General features: G+C 43.3%; 1 protein-coding gene across 3 annotated transcripts in view; it reads right to left on the bottom strand.

The window, feature by feature from the left end:
* LOC121535497 (follistatin-related protein 5) overlaps positions 1-18440 on the bottom strand; it is a 208275-nt gene extending 189835 nt beyond the window's left edge. The window contains exon 1 of one of the 3 annotated variants that reach the window (XM_041842636.2): positions 18005-18440. In XM_041842636.2, coding sequence (XP_041698570.1) covers positions 18005-18027 — 23 coding nt within the window. In that variant the 5' untranslated portion in view covers positions 18028-18440. The remainder of the gene's footprint in view (positions 1-18004) is intronic. The other 2 variants (XM_041842645.2, XM_041842653.2) reach the window with 2 other exon arrangements.
* Between the last annotated feature and the right edge of the window lie 329 nt (positions 18441-18769).

Genomic DNA, 18769 nt, shown 5'->3' on the forward strand with positions numbered 1-18769 from the left:
TGAACTAGACCCCGGTGGAGCGGACTGCTCTGGCTCTGGACTGGAGCAGCTGACCAGGGCTGGACTAGGAACCGGTAGAGCGGACTGCTCTGTCACTGGAGTGGAACCGCTGACCGGAGCTGAACTGGATCCCGGTGGAGCGGACTGCTCTGGCACTGGAGTGGAGCAGCTGACCGGAGATGGACTGGGCACCAGTGGAGCGGACTGCTCTGGCACTGGAGTGGAGCAGCTGACCGTAGCTGGACTTGGCACCGGTGGAGCGGACTGCTCTGGCACTGGAGTGGATTAGCTGACAGGAGCTGGACTGGGCACCGGTGGAGCGGACTGCTCTGGCACTGGAGTGGAGCAGCTGACCGGAGCTGGACTTGGCACTGGTGGAGCGGACTGCTCTGGCACCAGCCGTACCGGGCTGGGGACACGCACCACTGGTCTGGTGCGAGGAACAGGCATGGGCCGCACCGGGCTGGGAACACGCACCACTGGTCTGGTGCGAGGAGCAGGCACGGGCCGTGCCGGACTGGAGACACGCATCACTGGTTTGGTGCGAGGAGCAGGCATGGGCCGTGCCAGGCTGGCGACATGCACCACTGGTTTGGTGCGAGGAGCAGGTACGGGCCGTACCGGACAGGATACACGCACCACTTGTTTTGTGCGGGGAGCAGGTACGGGCCGTACCGGGCTGGCAACACGCACCACTGGTTTGGTGCGGGGAGCAGGTACGGGCCATACCGGACTGGATACACGCACCACTGGTCTGGTGAGGGGAGCAGGTACGTGGCATACCGGGCTAGCGACACGCACCAATGGCTTGGTGCAGGGAGCAGGTACGGGCCGTATCGGACTGGATACACGCACCACTGGTTTGGTGCGGGGAGCAGGTACGGGCCGTACCGGGCTGGCAACACGCACCACTGGTTTGGTGCGGGGAGCAGGTACGGGCCATACCGGACTGGATACACGCACCACTGGTCTGGTGAGGGGAGCAGGTACGTGGCATACCGGGCTAGCGACACGCACCAATGGCTTGGTGCAGGGAGCAGGTACGGGCCGTATCGGACTGGATACACGCACCACTGGTTTGGTGTGGGGAGCAGACACGGGGTGTACCTGGCTAGCGACATGCACCGCTGCCTTGGTGTGGGGAGCAGGTACGGGCCGTACCGGACTGGATACACGCACCACTGGTTTGGTGCGGGGAGCAGGTACGGGCCGTACCAGGCTGGGGAGGCGCACTGGTGACACAGTGCGTAGAACCGGAGCAGGATATACTGAACTGTGGAGGCGTACTGGAGGTCTGGAGTGTACAGCTGGCACAACCTGTCCTGGCTGGATGCCCACTTTCGCACGACACGTGCGGGGCGCTGGCACGGGACGTACTGGGCTGTGAACACGCACTGGCGACACAGTGCGTAGGACTGGCGCAGGATATCAAGGACCGTGGAGGCGCACTGGAGACCAGGAGCGTTGAGCACTGGCGACACAGTGCGTATCTCTGGATACCTTGGTTCCTCAATGAACACATCCTCCTTTTGTTGCCTAACCAGCTCCTCTCTCCGTGCATCCACTAATTCCTTCTCCCTACGGGCCTCCTGCAGCGCCTCCTCTTGAAGGGAGCTCTCCTGCTCTATCCTAGCTATCAGCCCCCGTAATGTGGTGGCCTCCTCTCTCAAATTGCTGATCCGCAGGTCTTGGAGGACCTCTAAAATAGCGGCCTCCTCCTCTACAGTCAGCCCTTTCACGGCCTCCTGCTGCTTCGTTGACCACCCCGTGTGCCCCCCATTTTTTAAATTTGAGATGCCTCTTGGGTCTCCTTCGTCGATTTGTATTTTGGAGTCGCCTTCTTTTCTCCCTCGCTGCCTCTGTTTGCTCCCAAGGAAGGCGATCCATACCTTCCTGGATCTCTTCCCACGTCCATGATCCTTTTCCTTCCAGTATCTCCTCCCATGTCCAGGCTTTCTGCTTTTCCTGGCCACGCTGCTTGGTCCGTTGGTGATGCGATCTTCTGTCACGTTCGTTGAGTACAGGATTGGACCAAGGTGCAGTGTGGAATGGATACATGTTTATTTATAAAGTAAACACATGACAAAACAACAAAAGCAACATAACGTGAAGCTCACAATGGCTACACACACACAAGCCAAACAAGAGTCAAGATCCCACAACTATGGTAGGCAAAATGGCTGCCTAAGTATGATCCCCAATCAGAGACAACGATCGACAGCTGCCTCTGATTGGGAACCACACCCGGCCAACATAGATCTAAATATACTAGATCTCCACATAGATACACACATTACATAGAATACTCACACCCTGACATTTACATTTAAAATTTTCGTCATTTAGCAGACGGTCTTATCCAGAGCGACTTACAAATTGGTGCAATCACCTTATGATAGCCAGTGGGACAACCACTTTTAAAAAAAATAATATTGGGAAGGTTGAACACCAGACGGGCTGCGGCATTCTGGATGAGTTGTAGGGGTTTAATGGCACAGGCAGGGAGCCCAGCCAACAGCGAGTTGCAGTAATCCAGACGGAAGATGACAAGTGCCTGGATTAGGACCTGTGCCGCTTCCTGTGTAAGACAGGGTCGTACTCTGCGAATGTTGTAGAGCATGAACCTACAGGATCGGGTCACCGCCTTGATGTTAGCGGAGAATGACAGGGTGTTGTCCAGGGTCACGCCAAGGCTCTTTGCACTCTGGGAGGAGGACACAATGGAGTTGTCAACCGTGATGGCGAGACCAAACCAACTAGCGAACTCTATGTCAGGGCGTGACATATAGTTACAGTTCAAGTCGGAAGTTTACATACACTTAGGTTGGAGTCATTAAAACTCGTTTTTCAACCACTACACACATTTCTTTTTAACAAACTATAGTTTTGGCAAGTCGGTTAGGACATCTACTTTGTGCATGACACAAGTAATTTTTCCAACAATTGTTTACAGACAGATTATTTTGCTTATAATTCACTGTATCACAATTCCAGTGGGTCAGAAGTTTACATACACTAAGTTGACTGTGCCTTTAAACAGCTTGGGAAATTCCAGAAAATGATTTCATGGCTTTAGAAGCTTCTGATTGACATCATTTGAGTCAATTGGAGGTGTACCTGTGGATGTATTTCAAGGCCTAACTTCAAAATCAGTGCCTCTTTGCTTGACATCATGGGAAAATAAAAAGAAATCAGCCAAGACCTCAGAAAAAAAATTGTAGACGTCCACAAGTCTGGTTCATCCTTGGGAGCAATTTCCAAATGTCTGAAGGTAACATGTTCATCTGTACAAACAATAGTACGCAAGTATAAATACCAAGGGACCACGCAGCCGTCATACCGCTCAGGAAGGAGACGCATTCTGTCTCCTAGAGATGAACGTACTTTGGTGCGAAAAGTGCAAATCAATCCCAAAACAACATTAAAGGATCTTGTGAAGATGCTGGAGGAAACAGGTACAAAAGTATCTATATCCACAGTAAAACTAGTCCTATATCGACATAACCTGAAATGCCGCTAAGCAAGGAAGAAGCCACTGCTCCAAAACCGCCATAAAAAAGCCAGACTATGGTTTGCAACTGCACATGAGGACAAAGATCGTACTTTTTAGAGAAATGTCCTCTGGTCTGATGAAACAAAAATAGAACTGTTTGGCCATAATGACCATCGTTATGTTTGGAGGAAAAAGGGGGATGCTTGCAAGCCGAAGAACACCATCCCAACCGTGAAGCACGGGGGTGGCAGCATCATGCTGTGGGGGTGCTTTGCTGCAGGAGGGACTGGTGCACTTCACAAAAAAGATGGCATCATGAGGAAGGACAATTACGTGGATATATTGAAGCAACATCTCAAGACATCAGTCAGGAAGTTAAAGCTTGGTCGCAAATGGGTCTTCCAAATGGACAAAGACCCCAAGCATACTTCCAAAGTTGTGGCAAAAATGGCTTAAGGACAACAAAGTCAAGGTATTGGAGTGGCCATCACAAAGCCCTGACCTGAATCCTATAGAAAATTTGTGGGCAGAACTGAAAAAGCATGTGCGAGCAAGGAGGCCTACAAACCTGACTCAGTTACACCAGCTCTGTCAGGAGGAATGGGCCAAAATTCACCAACTTATTGTGGGAAGCTTGTGGAAGGCTACCCAAAAGTTAAACAATTTAAAGGCAATGCTACCAAATACTAATTGAGCGTATGTAAACTTCTGACCCACTGGGAATGTGATGAAATAAATAAAAGCTGAAATAAATAATTTTCTCTACTATTATTCTGACATTTCACATTCTTAAAATAAAGTGGTGATCCTAACTGACCTAAAACAGGGAATTTTTACTAGGATTAAATGTCAGGAATTGTGAAAAACTGAGTTTAAATGTATTTGGCTAAGGTGTGTGTAAACTTCCGACTTCAACTGTAACAGAGTGTAGTGTTTTTGTTGACAGTAGTGTTTTTGCTGACATTACTACAATGTATTTTTTGGGGATAATACTGTAGTATTTACTATATTATTCTACAGTATAGTACAACATTCTATAGTAAGTAATACACATGATCGAGGGATACTACAGTGTGCAGTATAGTGTTCTACAGTATACTGCATTTTACTACAGAATTCTATAGTAAGTAATGTAGTATTCTATAGTAAACTAGTATATTTTTCATGTGGGGATATAGACTGCCCCTGAGGGTGGCAGGTAGCCTAGCAGTTAGAGCATTGGGCCAGTAATAAAAACAGTGCTGGTTTGAATACCAGAGCTGACAAGGCGAAAAATCTGTCTATGAGCTCTTGAGGAAGGCACTTAACCCTAATTTGCTCCAGGGGCACCATACTACTGACCAGTGGAGGCTCCTCAGAGGAGGAAAGGGAGGACCATCCTCCTCAGTGAAATTTCATAAAAATAAAAATAGTGAAACGTTAAAAAAGTTATCCTTTTTAGATAAAACTATACTATATTATTCATATGTCACCAAATAATTGATTAAAATACACTGTTTTGCAATGAAGGTCTACAATAACTTCAACAGCACTGTCTGGGGTAGCACCATGGTTTAGCCGGAGGACAGCTAGCTTCCGTCCTCCTCTGGCTACATTGACTTCAATACAAAACCAAGGAGGCTCATGGGGGTTCTATGTGTTGAGAAGCTTGGTGACGTTGTATAGAGATTAAGAGTGAAGAGCAATTAGCATTTTTGGGATATTATTCCATTCAAATTAGTTTTTTCAAATTACAGGAGACAGAGGAGGTATATTATGGTTTTAGAACTTTATTTTTGTGTCCAGTTAGTGCAATTTATTTCAATTTGCCTTGCTAACTTCAGTAGCTAGCTAGCTACCAGCTCGAGTGTGCAGTTTTCTCCGCCAGAATGGTAGAATGGCCAACGCTGCCGAAAATGTTGTGGACTTTTTGTTGAAGAACCCCTTTAATTCTCTGGGGTACACGGAAATGGTGCGAATTGAAAGCGAGGGTCGACCTCTGCCTGAGATCAGTTTCATGAAGAAGGATGAAAAGGTGAGGGCGTTCAATACCAACTGGTATCAAAAGTATAGCTGGTTAACAGGGAGCCTTTCATCAAGCCGCTTGTATTGATGGCCTTGCCTGCTTTTTGGAAAGTCTGTGCTTTGGTCGAAAGGTGGGTACAGTGACCTGAAGAACATTGATAGTTCAGCTAAACGGCAAAACAAAAGCAGGGAGCATATAAATGCCCACATCAGATTCAAGCTTCTGGGAAAAAGCTGCATTGATTATGACGAAGGTCTGCGTATTCAAACTGCGCAACACAACGAGAAAGTAAGAAGAAACAGGGATGTTCTCAAGCGGCTTATCAACACCACTGCGTTTTTGGGCATGCAAGAATTGGCTTTTAGAGGAAGCGACGAGAGGGAAAGTTCCGCTAACAAGTGCAACTACAAGGAGCTTGCAGAGGTTATTGCACGTTACGATGCTTTACTTGCTGAACATATCGAACTTTCAACTGTCTTTTCTGGGATGTCGAAAACAATTCCGAATGATTTGATAGCTTCCATCGCATCATCCATTAAAAGTTAGATTAAAGACATAGGTTGACAGAGCACATTTTTTCATGTCCGTTCAAGTAGGCTTTCCACTTTCCTCCTGTATTTACTTAGAAAAGATGATAACGCATAATCACTCCGGACAGACACAAGCCAAAACTCATGACATAAATGTTGCAGCAGCATAAGGCCACACCTAAACATTAGAAATCTGACATGCTGTATGTGATGAAAACGAGACTATCTTTCCAGTCTGATCAACTGTAGGCTAATAATAATAGCAGCTGCATACAGCGTATGCACCCTGTCCATCTGGTCAGGGTAAACAAATTGGTAACATTGTGTATTTATAGTCCATTTGTTTGTCAGGAGAAAATGTGATTGTGATCAAATTTGGTTTATATTCCAACTTGGGCTGGCTAGGCTGCCTACCTTTTCAATCCAAAATTATTAACTGGAATTAATCAATCAACATAATAGTGATGATTTTTTATAAGGCCTGCAGTTGCATAGGCCTGCATGATGCAAACATGCATAAAGCAAGCTCAGCCATGTGAGTTCTATTGTCTATCAGTTGTTGTCTATGTGGATTATGAGGAAATCCCCTCCTAATCTAGTCAAAATATAATTTATATGAAAAAATATATGAGGTCGCTGCAGTTTGACAGGGTTTTCATCTCCCCCAGGGCCAGGAGTTTCTTTCAGGAGTTATTTTAAACCATGTGACCTGGTCCCATCATAGCCCATATAAAACCTTTTTACAACTGATTAATCACTGTCATACCTTATAGGGTCCAGAGTTTTCTTAGTTAGGTTAACATATTCAGTGGGGAGAACAAGTATTTGATACACTGCCGATTTTGCAGGTTTTCCTACTTACAAAGCATGTAGAGGTCTGTAATTTTTATCATAGGTACACTTCAACTGTGAGAGACGGAATCGAAAACAAAAATCCAGAAAATCACATTGTATGATTTTTAAGTAATTAATTTGCATTCTATTGCATGACATAAGTATTTGATACATCAGAAAAGCAGAACTTAATATTTGGTACAGAAACCTTTGTTTGCAATTACAGAGATCATACGTTTCCTGTAGATCTTGACCAGGTTTGCACACAATGCAGCAGGGATTTTGGCCCACTCCTCCATACAGACCTCCTCCAGATCCTTCAGGTTTCGGGGCTGTCGTTGGGCAATACAGACTTTCAGCTCCCTCCAAAGATGTTCTATTGGGTTCAGGTCTGGAGACTGGCTAGGCCACTCCAGGACCTTGAGATGCCTCTTACAGAGCCACTCCTTAGTTGCCCTGGCTGTGTGTTTCGGGTCGTTGTCATGCATACCCATCTTCAATGCTCTTACTGAGGGAAGTAGGTTGTTGGCACGGTGCAGTCGTCATGTCCCCTTTGCAGAAAAGCATCCCCAAATAATGATGTTTCCACCTCCATGCTTCATGGTTGGGATGGTGTTCTTGGGGTTGTACTCATTCTTATTCTTCCGCCAAACACGGCGAGTGGAGTTTATACCAAAAAGCTCTATTTTTGTCTCATCAGACCACATGACCGTCTCCCATTCCTCCTCTGGATCATCCAGATGGTCATTGGCAAACTTCAGACGGGCCTGGACATGCGCTGGCTTGAGCAGGGGGACCTTGCGTGTGCTGCAGGATTTTAATCCATGACGGCGTAGTGTGTTACTAATGGTTTTCTTTGAGACTGTGGTCCCAGCTCTGTTCAGGTCATTGACCAGGTCCTGCCGTGTAGTTCTGGGCTGATCCCTCACCTTCCTCATGATCATTGATGCCCCACGAGGTGAGATCTTGCATGGAGCCCCAGACCGAGGGTGATTGACCGTCATCTTGAACTTCTTCCATTTTCTAATAATTGCGCCAACAGTTGTTGCCTTCTCACCAAGCTGCTAGCCTATTCCTGTAGCCCATCCCAGCCTTGTGCAGGTCTACAATTTTATCCCTGATGTCCTTACACAGCTCTCTGGTCTTGGCCATTGTGGAGAGGTTGGAGTCTGTTTGATTGAGTGTGTGGACAGGTGTCTTTTATACAGGTAATGAGTTCAAACAGGTGCAGTTAATACAGGTAATGAGTGGAGAACAGGAGGGCTTCTTAAAGAAAAACGAACAGGTCTGTGAGAGCCGGAATTCTTACTGGTTGGTAGGTGATCAAATAATTATGTCATGCAATAAAATGCAAATTAATTACTTAAAAATCATACAATGTGATTTTCTGGATTTTTGTTTTAGATTCCGTCAATTAAGACATGCTTTGTAAGTAGGAAAACCTGCAAAATCGGCAGTGTATCAAATACTTGTTCTCCCCACTGTAAGTAAAAACTCCAGGCCCCAGGGGGTAACAATTGCCCCACCGCTCTGGGACCTATGGTGCCACCAATCTGCTTGCAGTTGTCAGTTATCGTCAGGTATGTGGATGATCAGGGCTTTATTCAGGAACGTTTCTTGGGCTACTTTGATGTGTCAAGTGGGCGAGATGCGCAGTCTGTGTTTGACATTATGAATTTTGAGATGCTGTCACGCCCTGGCTCGGGGGACTCTTAAATGTTGAGCCAGGGTGTGGAATTTCTGTTACATTTTCTATGTTTTCGTTCTAGATCGTTTATTTCTATGTTGGCCAGGGTGGTTCCCAATCAGAGGCAGCTGTAGCTCGTTGTCTCTGATTGGGGACCATACTTAGGCAGCCTGTTTTCACTAGTCATTTGTGGGATCTTGTTCCGTATGGTTTGTTGTATTACCTAGGACTTCACGTATCGTTTTGTTGTTTTTGTTCGTGTTGTGTACACTTAATAAAAGTATGTATGCCTATCACGCTGCGCCTTGGTCCGCTTCTCATAACGATCGTGACAGATGTCTGAGTTTAACTTCATAGAGAAACTCGTTGTCCAAACCTACGATGGCGCAGATGTAATGGAATGTTTCTGCTATTTGTATTTATAGCTAAGTCCCCTCTGTTCCCTGATTAAGAGTTGATGACTACTCCACTCCACTACCATTGTCAACTTTCTCCTGACATGAACTGAAGCCACGTCTCATGTGCCCGCTCATCCACTGGCATATTGAATGTTTCCCCTCCAAGCACTGTGAGTACCCCTATCAATTTTCTCTCATTACTGTATGTAGAGTCAATCACATACACAATCACATTATTACACATAAATTATTTTACTCCTTGCTTGGACTAACTCATTCTTAGCTCTTTTGTCTAACTGTGTAGTGTGTTGTTGTATATTTTTTTTGTCTTCCCAGTCAAATCCTGTCCTGCACTGGTCAAGCCTCTGAACACCTCAACTCATGCCTCATACCCTCATTCAATCACTGCTGTGATCCCTTCCCAACACTGTGTAAGTAGCCCTCTCATTCCCATTCCCCATAATATTGTACTATAAATGTCTTTATTAAATACTTTAGGTTAAAATAATTAGTCTTTGACGATTTTTGAAACACAGGTGCGTTCCGCGCCTATACCGTGGGTCTCCCATCCTCCTCAATTTCTCAAGTAACCAGCCTCCACTGCTACTGACCCTGTAAAACAACACATTTCACTGCACCTATCTGGTGTATGTGACAATAAAATATATATATTTATTTATTATTATGAATTTCTTTAGGTCCTCTACCTGGAGGGAAATTATCAACGTTCTTCCAGTACGTCTGGCAGTGGTCACATGACCTAAGCCATGTAAACTGTCAGTCACGTGCCCGTCTTAAAAGGATAAGAAATGAACCAGAAGACTAATCCTAGCCTAGGAACAGATGTACGGTGCCCATTGTAGGGCACCGTCAACCTCCAGCCTTACACCTCACCCCTCCTTGTGAGGAACAAAGCCTCCAAATGCCAGATGGATGGAACAGCGTTGCACGCTCGCCCTCTCAGCCCTCTTTGTGAGGGGTTAGCCGTGAGGCTTGAGGCCGAGGGTGTCCTAAAAGGCCTTAACCTTCATGAAAAAGGCCTCACCATCTGAAGGGCTAGGGCTTAGGGTGTCCTAAAATGGACACCGAACAGCTGATATCTATCCCTGACTCATTACACGAGGAACACAGCTTCCAAATGCCAGGCGGATAACGCCGGCGCACGCTCTCCCCACCAGATAACAGATGAGCCAGGCGGATAACGCCGGCGCACGTTCGCCCCACCAGATAACAAATGAGCGAGGAATTAGGCCTTGTGCACATTTGTCATCTACATGTTGTGGCAGAATTATTTATGAGGTTGTTATCTGGTTTCATTCAGATATCCATCCCAATGCATTAAATGTGATCACATTGAGCTTTGAACTTATGCTTTGTGTATTGTATCTCTCCCCCTAAATCCCTTGTGCTCTGAAGATACATGCCTGTTGAAGGAGAAATGTCAAAATGCTTCCCAGGCTGGCTGTGGCTGGCTGGCTGGCTGGCTGGCTGCGTGCGTGCATGCGTGATTGCGGCTCTGTCGGTCTGCCTGACTGCATGCCAATCAATCTGTCTGTCAAGAAAGACAGACTTTTCTATCAACTGCACATACAAAACAAAAACATTCTACAGCTAAATATAACTGTTTTCAAACTACTTACAGTATCCTTACATTAACATGAACTAAAGTTACCCTCTATCCTCCATGTAAAAAAAAGAAGGAAAAAAAGCATTTTAGTGAACTAACACTTGTACTTGACTTTTTTACTCCTTACTAGTTCAGACTTTGCTGATAGCTACTTTGAGGAAAAAATGTACTTACTATGACTGTGATATGTGGTTGTCCCACCTAGCTATTTTAAGATTAATGCATTAACTGTATGTCGCTCTGGATAAGAGCGTCTGCTAAATTACTCATATGTAAATGTAAAATGTATTTAGTTGGTTCTAAAATAAACCAGCACAGATGAATGCTTAGATCACATCGACACGTAACTCTGTGGCGACAAAGCCCTCGAAACTAAATCACTCTTAAAAGGTAATCCCTTATAAATCATCCTAGGAAGTCCATATCCTGAGAAGATAAACACTTGAAAATGAAATGTGGAATTTCAATGATTGAGAGGCTCAGCAGTGTCTGTCTCTCAGCTCTCAGCACCACCATCAGAATGAAACAACGTTATCAGCAGACAATGAGGCATTACAGTCAATTAAATTTGAATAAAAGCACTATTCAATGTACTAGAAGGCTCATTATACTTTATGGTATTGGGTATGAACGCACTACAAGCCATTTAGAATAATAACACTCTCCATAGTTTGCTCCATGGTTTGCTTTATTGGTGACAAGTAGGCAAAAAAATACATTAACAATATGGCTGCCTCATAGCCTGTAGGAGTTAAGAAGAGGTAAAAGAGAGTTCAGCCGGTCAATCATGGCACTGTAATGAGTCTCCAGTGTTTTCCAAGTTAGCTGTCTGCTTTGCTCTCAGTGGGACTTCCAAGCTTTTCAAAGGTTTCTAGCTAATCATTTTCAAGAACATCCAGCAAGGTATGTTCCTCTCAGTGTATGACCAGACTGGTAGTATTTCTTTGATCTACCAAGGCTACCTTTTCTTGGTCTTACACTGTGGTCAATGACTTGCTATTAATTATTAAAATGTAACCTTATTTATCCTCAGAGAGTGTTGCATTATTCAACTGGCTTTGGACAACCACCTGTAATAACATTATCTGTCACTGGCCTTGGGAACAATAACAATCCATGTATAAAAGGACTGAATGTATGTCACGCCTCCAGTGGGATTGTTGCAATCACCTATGCTCATTTATACAATGGGTGGTTCTAATCCTGAATGCTGATTGGTTAAAACCGCATTCCAGCTGGTGTCTATTCCACAGGTTATCACCGGCAAAATCTATTACGTTAAAATGCCTATTTGCTCTGTTCCATCTGACTGCGCAATCCACTGTCTCATCAGCCCAGCCAAGCAGTTTATAAACTTGATCTACACTATAAAAAGCATCTAGACATTATCTCACATTTCTTTTAGACTAACATTTCATTTTCAACAGTGGATATTTGTATAAACCCTGCTGTCTGTCTCTCTGACATTTGCAACATTGTTTCAATATTCAAATTCGATCTCCAGCTGTCCCATAGTAATGAATGTGTCGGGAGTCGGGACGAGACATACAGGCAGGCAGCGTTTCTCAGCCAGTCAAAATCATGAATCAGCTGGCATCATTTTTATGGATATACACAAAGAAATGTCAATTGAAAAAAGGTCAAACGAAATGAAGTGCAGCTAGTTTGCAGTCTTTCCAGCTTCCGTTTGAAGTGATTGTGTTAGCTGTGTTGTTGGCTAGCTCCTCTGAACAACAGTGTCCTGACGAGAGAGCTCATTTTCTATGCCAGGCAAAATCACGCCTCATTAGCTTATTGTTATGAATATATCCAAATAAATGTCTATAGAAAACAGCTTAAACAAATGCTAATGCAGCTACTTTGCTGTTATTCTGGCTGCACTTTGACGTAACTGTAAATTAGCCCTAGTTGGCTAGCTAGCAAGCAAGGGATAAGAACGTTGCCAGCCAGTATGCCAAATGGAACATTTAGAACGAACGACTGGGTCACGTCCATAGACACAGAACAAAAAGACTGAACGACTGGGTCGTGTCTCTAGCAACCAAACCGATAGAACGAACGTCCAGCCGGCTTGGGTAGCAACCCTACATTTGTGTCAGGACTATATCTTGTGGAAGGATGAAATAGTATGAATAAGTTAATAAAAATAACGTTTTTAATGAAAATATGTCAATCATTATTTGAATAAGTTGGTAACCCATTGTATAAAAGTGATAATGCCCTCAAAGCCTGTGTTTGGAAGATATATTGGCTCAACTTCGTCTCGGGCCTAACAACACCCGTGCCAATATATCCTCAAAACACCAGCTTCTCTGGCATTATCACTTAAATATTGTACTGTAGATACAAGAAAATCCCATGACATTCTCTCTATAAACTATAGTTGAGAGAAGAACTGAAGAACTGGACAATGAAATAAAGGTGAAATTACTTTGCTATTTGTGGGCAATAGAAGCAGGGCTTTCCTCAATCGCTACACACCATTACATAAACACAGTGATGTTATCTAAGGAGGGCCAGAACAATGTGGCCACACTTGGCCAATACTATGATGTGTGGCGAACTGCGACCTGTACATCCATTAAAGTGCAATGCATGGGCAAACAGCAAAGACAATAACAACAACACTTAGTGGCATGAACACACACATGCACACAAACTGACACATACACACACACACACACATGCACACACACACACACACACACACACAGGATTACCACACAGCTACAGGGGGTGAGCTTGTGATAACCCGTTAACCCTCACCCTTCCTGTTGATGAACTAGATAAGTGACCTGACCATCTGCCTTCAAGACCAAAAGGATCCACACAGGGTTAAAGACACTGTACTGCACACAGCAAACAGCTTGAGCCCCATGTTATACATGTCACATGTTTACATCAATACTGTATCCCTCAAATGGTGATAATGTTACACTAATGAAAGTGTTACCCCATGGCTGGGATTCAGTCAAAACTGCACTGAGGAAAATCTACACTATGGGCAAATAGCATTGCTGTGCCACAATGAAGTGCACTTTAAAGGAAAAATAAGAAATAATGAACCATACTATTACAATTACTCACTAAGCTAAATGCTAACATGTTAATGGGGATGTAAACACCCTCGTCTGTAGCTACCCCTCTATTTGTGCTACATTAGCAACATTAGGCTAGACTAGCCCACTTTCTGTGTTATTCACAGTGGTATAAAGTACTTAAGTGAAAATACTTGAAAGTGCTACTTAAGTACTTTTTTGGGGTATCTGTACTTTACTTTGCTATTTATATTTATGACAACTTTTACTTTTACTTCACTACATTCCTAAAGAAAATAATGTACTTTTTACTCCATTCATTTTCCCTAACACCCAAAAGTACTTTTGAATGCTTAGCAGGACAGGAAAATTATCTAATTCACACCCTTATCAAGAGAACATCCCTGGTCATCCCTACTGCCTCTGATCTGGCAGACTCACTAAACATTTGCTTCATTTGTAAATGATGTCTGAGTGTTGGAGCGTGCCCCTGGCTATCCGTAAATTTAAAAAACAAGAATGGTGCCGTATGGTTTGATTACTATAAGGAATTTGACATTATTTATACTTTTACTTCTACTTTTTATACTTAAGTATATTTTAGCAATTACATTTACTTTTGTCCCAAAGTATTTGATTCAAAACCAAATACTTTGGGACTTTTACTCTAGTAGGATTGTACTGGGCGACTTTCCCTTTACTTGAGTCATTTTCTATTAAGGTATCTTTACTTTTACTCAAGTATGACAATTGGGTACTTTTTCCACCACTGGTTATTCACTGGTCTCACATAGACCTAATGGAGACAAAGTCAGTCGAAGTCGATAAGCTATTTCTCACAGCCCATAAAATAGACTTTGACAGGCTATAGCCATGAATAGTGGTGAATCCCAAATCGAACCCAAACTCCTATCCCAACCCGCTGTGCACTAACGTAGATCTGCCAGACATGACTAGAACTGAGCACTACTGCATTCAGTCAAAAATGCTAAGTGCATTCAGTCAAAAGTGCTAAATTCCCAATTGACCCCTAACTCCTCAAACCTAAACACTTTGGGCCTGTTTCCCAGACACAGATTAAGCATTGAGGATCAGGTAACAGTATGATACAAGTATTTACAAAACGTTTACTCCCATGCTGTGGTATTCCATTCATATTTCATCCAATTTACCATCATTACCATTTCAACACCAATTGATGTGCAACACATTGCCAGAGTAGCCCTGTCTGCTTTCTAATCTCAATCTAATCTCAATCCATTTTCCAGGGGCCATATTCATAAATCTCAAAATAGGAGTGCTGATCTAGAATCAGTTTTGCCTTTTTAGATTGTAATGATAGGACAGAAATAAATAAGCCAGTTTGTCTAGCAAATGAGCACGCGCTGGTTCTGTCCCAAGGGTGCTTGAAGTCATTGTAATGAGAGGCAGAGCGCACATCAATTCCTGCTGTTCCATTAATATGAGAACCTTTTCCCCCGGCACAATCTCATACCTGTTGCTAAACACATTTAATTGTGTACATTTAAGTTTAAAAAAAGACGTGTGAAAAATGCCTCCTTCAAATACAAAATGTCCTACTGAGTTGGATATTGTTTGGCTGAAAGGTTTTGTAATCACGCCTGGGCTCAAAATCGTTTGGTTGAGTCTGCCTGGAGTGCCAGATGGCTGGGTTTGCAGTTTTGGTTGTTTTGGCCAGCTCAAACAGGCCCACATAAAGTATTTGAAACCCAGGTCTGTTTGTAATGCATGGGATTCCGTGTGGCCTGGCTGTCATATTCATTCTTATTGCACAGCATTGTTGAATACTCAATTCTGATTGGCTAGAAGGGCTTTTCTAGAATGGACATTAAAACAAGATAACGGGACAGTTGGAAAAGATATCGGGACACCTTGGAATCATGACGCAATATGCGCCTACACATGCAGATCGTACTTGCTACAAAGTTACAGAATGTTAAACCAACACCTACACTAACCGAAATTGGATACAATGTAAACGCAGGTCCAACAAGGAAAAACTTAGTTACTAGGATTTATTTGTTTTTGCAGAGATATATATTTTTTGGAGCATCTGACGACCTAAAATGGTGAGTGATGAACATGAATTTCTCTGGTCCCTACTGTTACAGTCATGATGCAAGTGGCGCTATGCTGTCAAATCCTCCCATGTTTCTAGTATGACCAGCTGTTTTCAGCAACTGATATTTTTTTATTCGGTTGTCATATTTGCAGGTTTGCTAGCAACCAACTATTTAGCTAGCTAATAGCCTAGTGTTTGATATGCAGTACGATCTCCTCATAATGAACAGTGTCGAGTGTCCTGACGAGAAGGCAAACTTTTCTAGCTATGCCACGCAAAATCGGCATTATCAGCTCATTGTTATGGATGTATCCAAATGAATGTCAATAGAAAAGAGCTACTTTGCTGTTATTCTGGCTGCAGAGGTTGTGACTGTGTTAGCCATAGCTAGCTGGTTAGCTAGCAAGCAAGGGATAGGAACGTTGCCACTGAGCATGGCAAAGGAACATTAAGAACGACCAAATGGGTCGCATCCATAAATATCGAACTAATCGAACAAACCACTGGGTCGCGTCTCTATCAACCAAAAGATGAGAAAGTATGAATTTGCTTATAAAAATGCAAATATTAACCCCCAAAAAGTATTTATACCAGTAAATGTGTGCTTTCATATTGTTTTCTTTGGCAACTTTGGTATAAGAGGGATAAACACCTCCGTTCTGTACATTACCTTGGAAAGATTAACTACGCAAAGGGACTCGGCACCACCTTATCCCGCTGCGTCATCCATTATTTCCAAGGTAATGTACAGAACGGAGGCATTTATCCCTTACATATAGTGACATTTCCAATGGATTTATGGGGTATCAGTCACTCCATTGTTATTGTAGAACATGCATTTCCGTTTTAATTGTAGGTTATGCCGGTCTATTGAGGAATGTATTGTGTTGGGTATTCCATCATTGCCTTGGCTAACAGTATTTGTATGTCAACATGTGTTGATTGTGTGTTGATTGTGTGTGTGTGTGTGTGTGTGTGTGTGTGTGTGTGTGTGTGTGTGTGTGTGTGTGTGTGTGTGTGTGTGTCAAATTCTCTCGGATTTACACAGAAGAGGTGTTGTTCCCTTCTGATTTTTAAGATTAGTGGTCACAAACCCTTGAAGTGGAAGGTCACGATTAGTAAAAGCTAATCGATACAGAGTGAGTGGACAGCATAGGCGATGCTTGAATAGTAATATCCTAACTGGTTGAATGACTGTTAAATGCAACTTCTCCATATTCAGCACCTTCTGATTAATTTGAATCAAGGTGGCCCTGACATGGGAGGTTGAACTGTGTAGTGAATGGAAAAGGTTGAAATGTATCTGTAAAGTTTGGGAGATGGTATGCATCCCTAATTCAAAGGGCACTGCCCTTTCTCTAATAGAGTCTGAGTTTCTAATGACTGTTATCTTCAAGTTTGGATGGCAAGGGGCAGAGAGACATAGAGGGGTCATTAGGCCTGCCAGAGACAGACAATCCAAAAACACATTGGGTAAATGTTCTACAATCAACCCATTTATCAACAAATAGTCAATTTGAATTCAATTTAAGAGCTTAAAAAATGTAGGAGCTTATTCAAACCGATAGCACTACCCAGTCGGATTTAAAGACTAAACCGGAATAAAGTCCTACATCTGCTGATGAGAAGATACAGTACACAACAATTCAGAGTAGTGGGGAATCTACAAATCAAATTAATGGCCATCACGGTCTCTATAAAGCTAAATGAGTCACGCGCAGCGAGAGAGATGATGAAAAAAACTTGAGTATCCTATAATCCTTCCGCCACTAACCGTGTCACAAGGATTAGCATGCTAAAGAAAATTAACACGCTAAATACTGTGCAGCGAAATTAAACGCCCCGAAGCACCGGCGTGGAGAGTCCCTGCTATTCCCAAACATAATCATTTCGTTTCATAACTAGGCTACTCATCACCGCATTCTAGCAGGCTACAGTAGCGCAGTCACCTATAGCGCACTAACAAAAAGCATGCATTCAAACTCGCAACTTCATTGCCATCAACTGATGCAGTTGCATTGCCCACAGTTCAGAAAGCATAGCTTGGTTTATCAAGTAAGTAAACTAAATGCCAACCCTGATACATATATGCTTTGAATAAAATGACATATTTCAGGTAATGGGAAAATAGTTTATGGGAGGATTTTCCTTTGATGTCGATTAAACTGCAGTTCGATGCTAAATGAAACACTTTTATGGAAGGTGCACTTTCAGTGGACTATGGTTTGTTTTTCTATTCACATTTCACCTTTTACATTTGTTATTTAGCAGTAGATACACTATGAATATCCATGTATATTGTGTTTTACCTGTATGTCCAGAGGCAAACCATCCAGAAGGATAATCCGAACGAGATTATGATTTTTTTAACAGTAGTTCACAACAACTATATGTCAAACGGATCCGATCAAATGCACCGATTGTAACTCGACATCCACACAATAGCCTAGAACTCTGAGGAAGTTTGTAAACGGGATGTCTGTAAATCCTTTCGAATACCATCAACCATCCGCTTCTAAGAGAGAATCTCTGACGTTCAGCACCACCAGAGGAGTGGACAGCTCCGTTAGAAGCAGCGGATCTAACCTCTCTGTATCTTCTCCTGTGCCACTGAAGCACAAACCACCACCTACTAGCTGCGTCCCGATCCGATTTACATACAGTCACAGGAAGAACCAATCAAAAGCCGGGCAGAAAATTCCTCCTGCGCGAAAGTGGAGACAGACAATCTGCCTCATCTGATTCCATCTACTGGAATGAATTGTCCTTGACTGAGATGAAAAGAGTTGGGGGCTGTCAAATGTCCCGCTTCCCACTGTTTAGAATTTTGAGTCACTGAAATCCGTCAGTCAAGTCCTGCAAGCATCACGCAAGCAAGCGTCATCAATGAACAGACCAGGTTATGACAAATATGTTGGTCCTCCAAATACATTCAGTGGGGAAAAAAAGTATTTAGTCAGCCACCAATTGTGCAAGTTCTCCCACTTAAAAAGATCAGAGAGGCCTGTAATTTTCATCATAGGTACACGTCAACTATGACAGACAAAATGAGGGAAAAAATCCAGAAAATTACA

The sequence above is a fragment of the Coregonus clupeaformis genome, chromosome 2 (genome assembly GCF_020615455.1).
Source record: "Coregonus clupeaformis isolate EN_2021a chromosome 2, ASM2061545v1, whole genome shotgun sequence".
Lineage (NCBI taxonomy): Eukaryota > Metazoa > Chordata > Actinopteri > Salmoniformes > Salmonidae > Coregonus > Coregonus clupeaformis.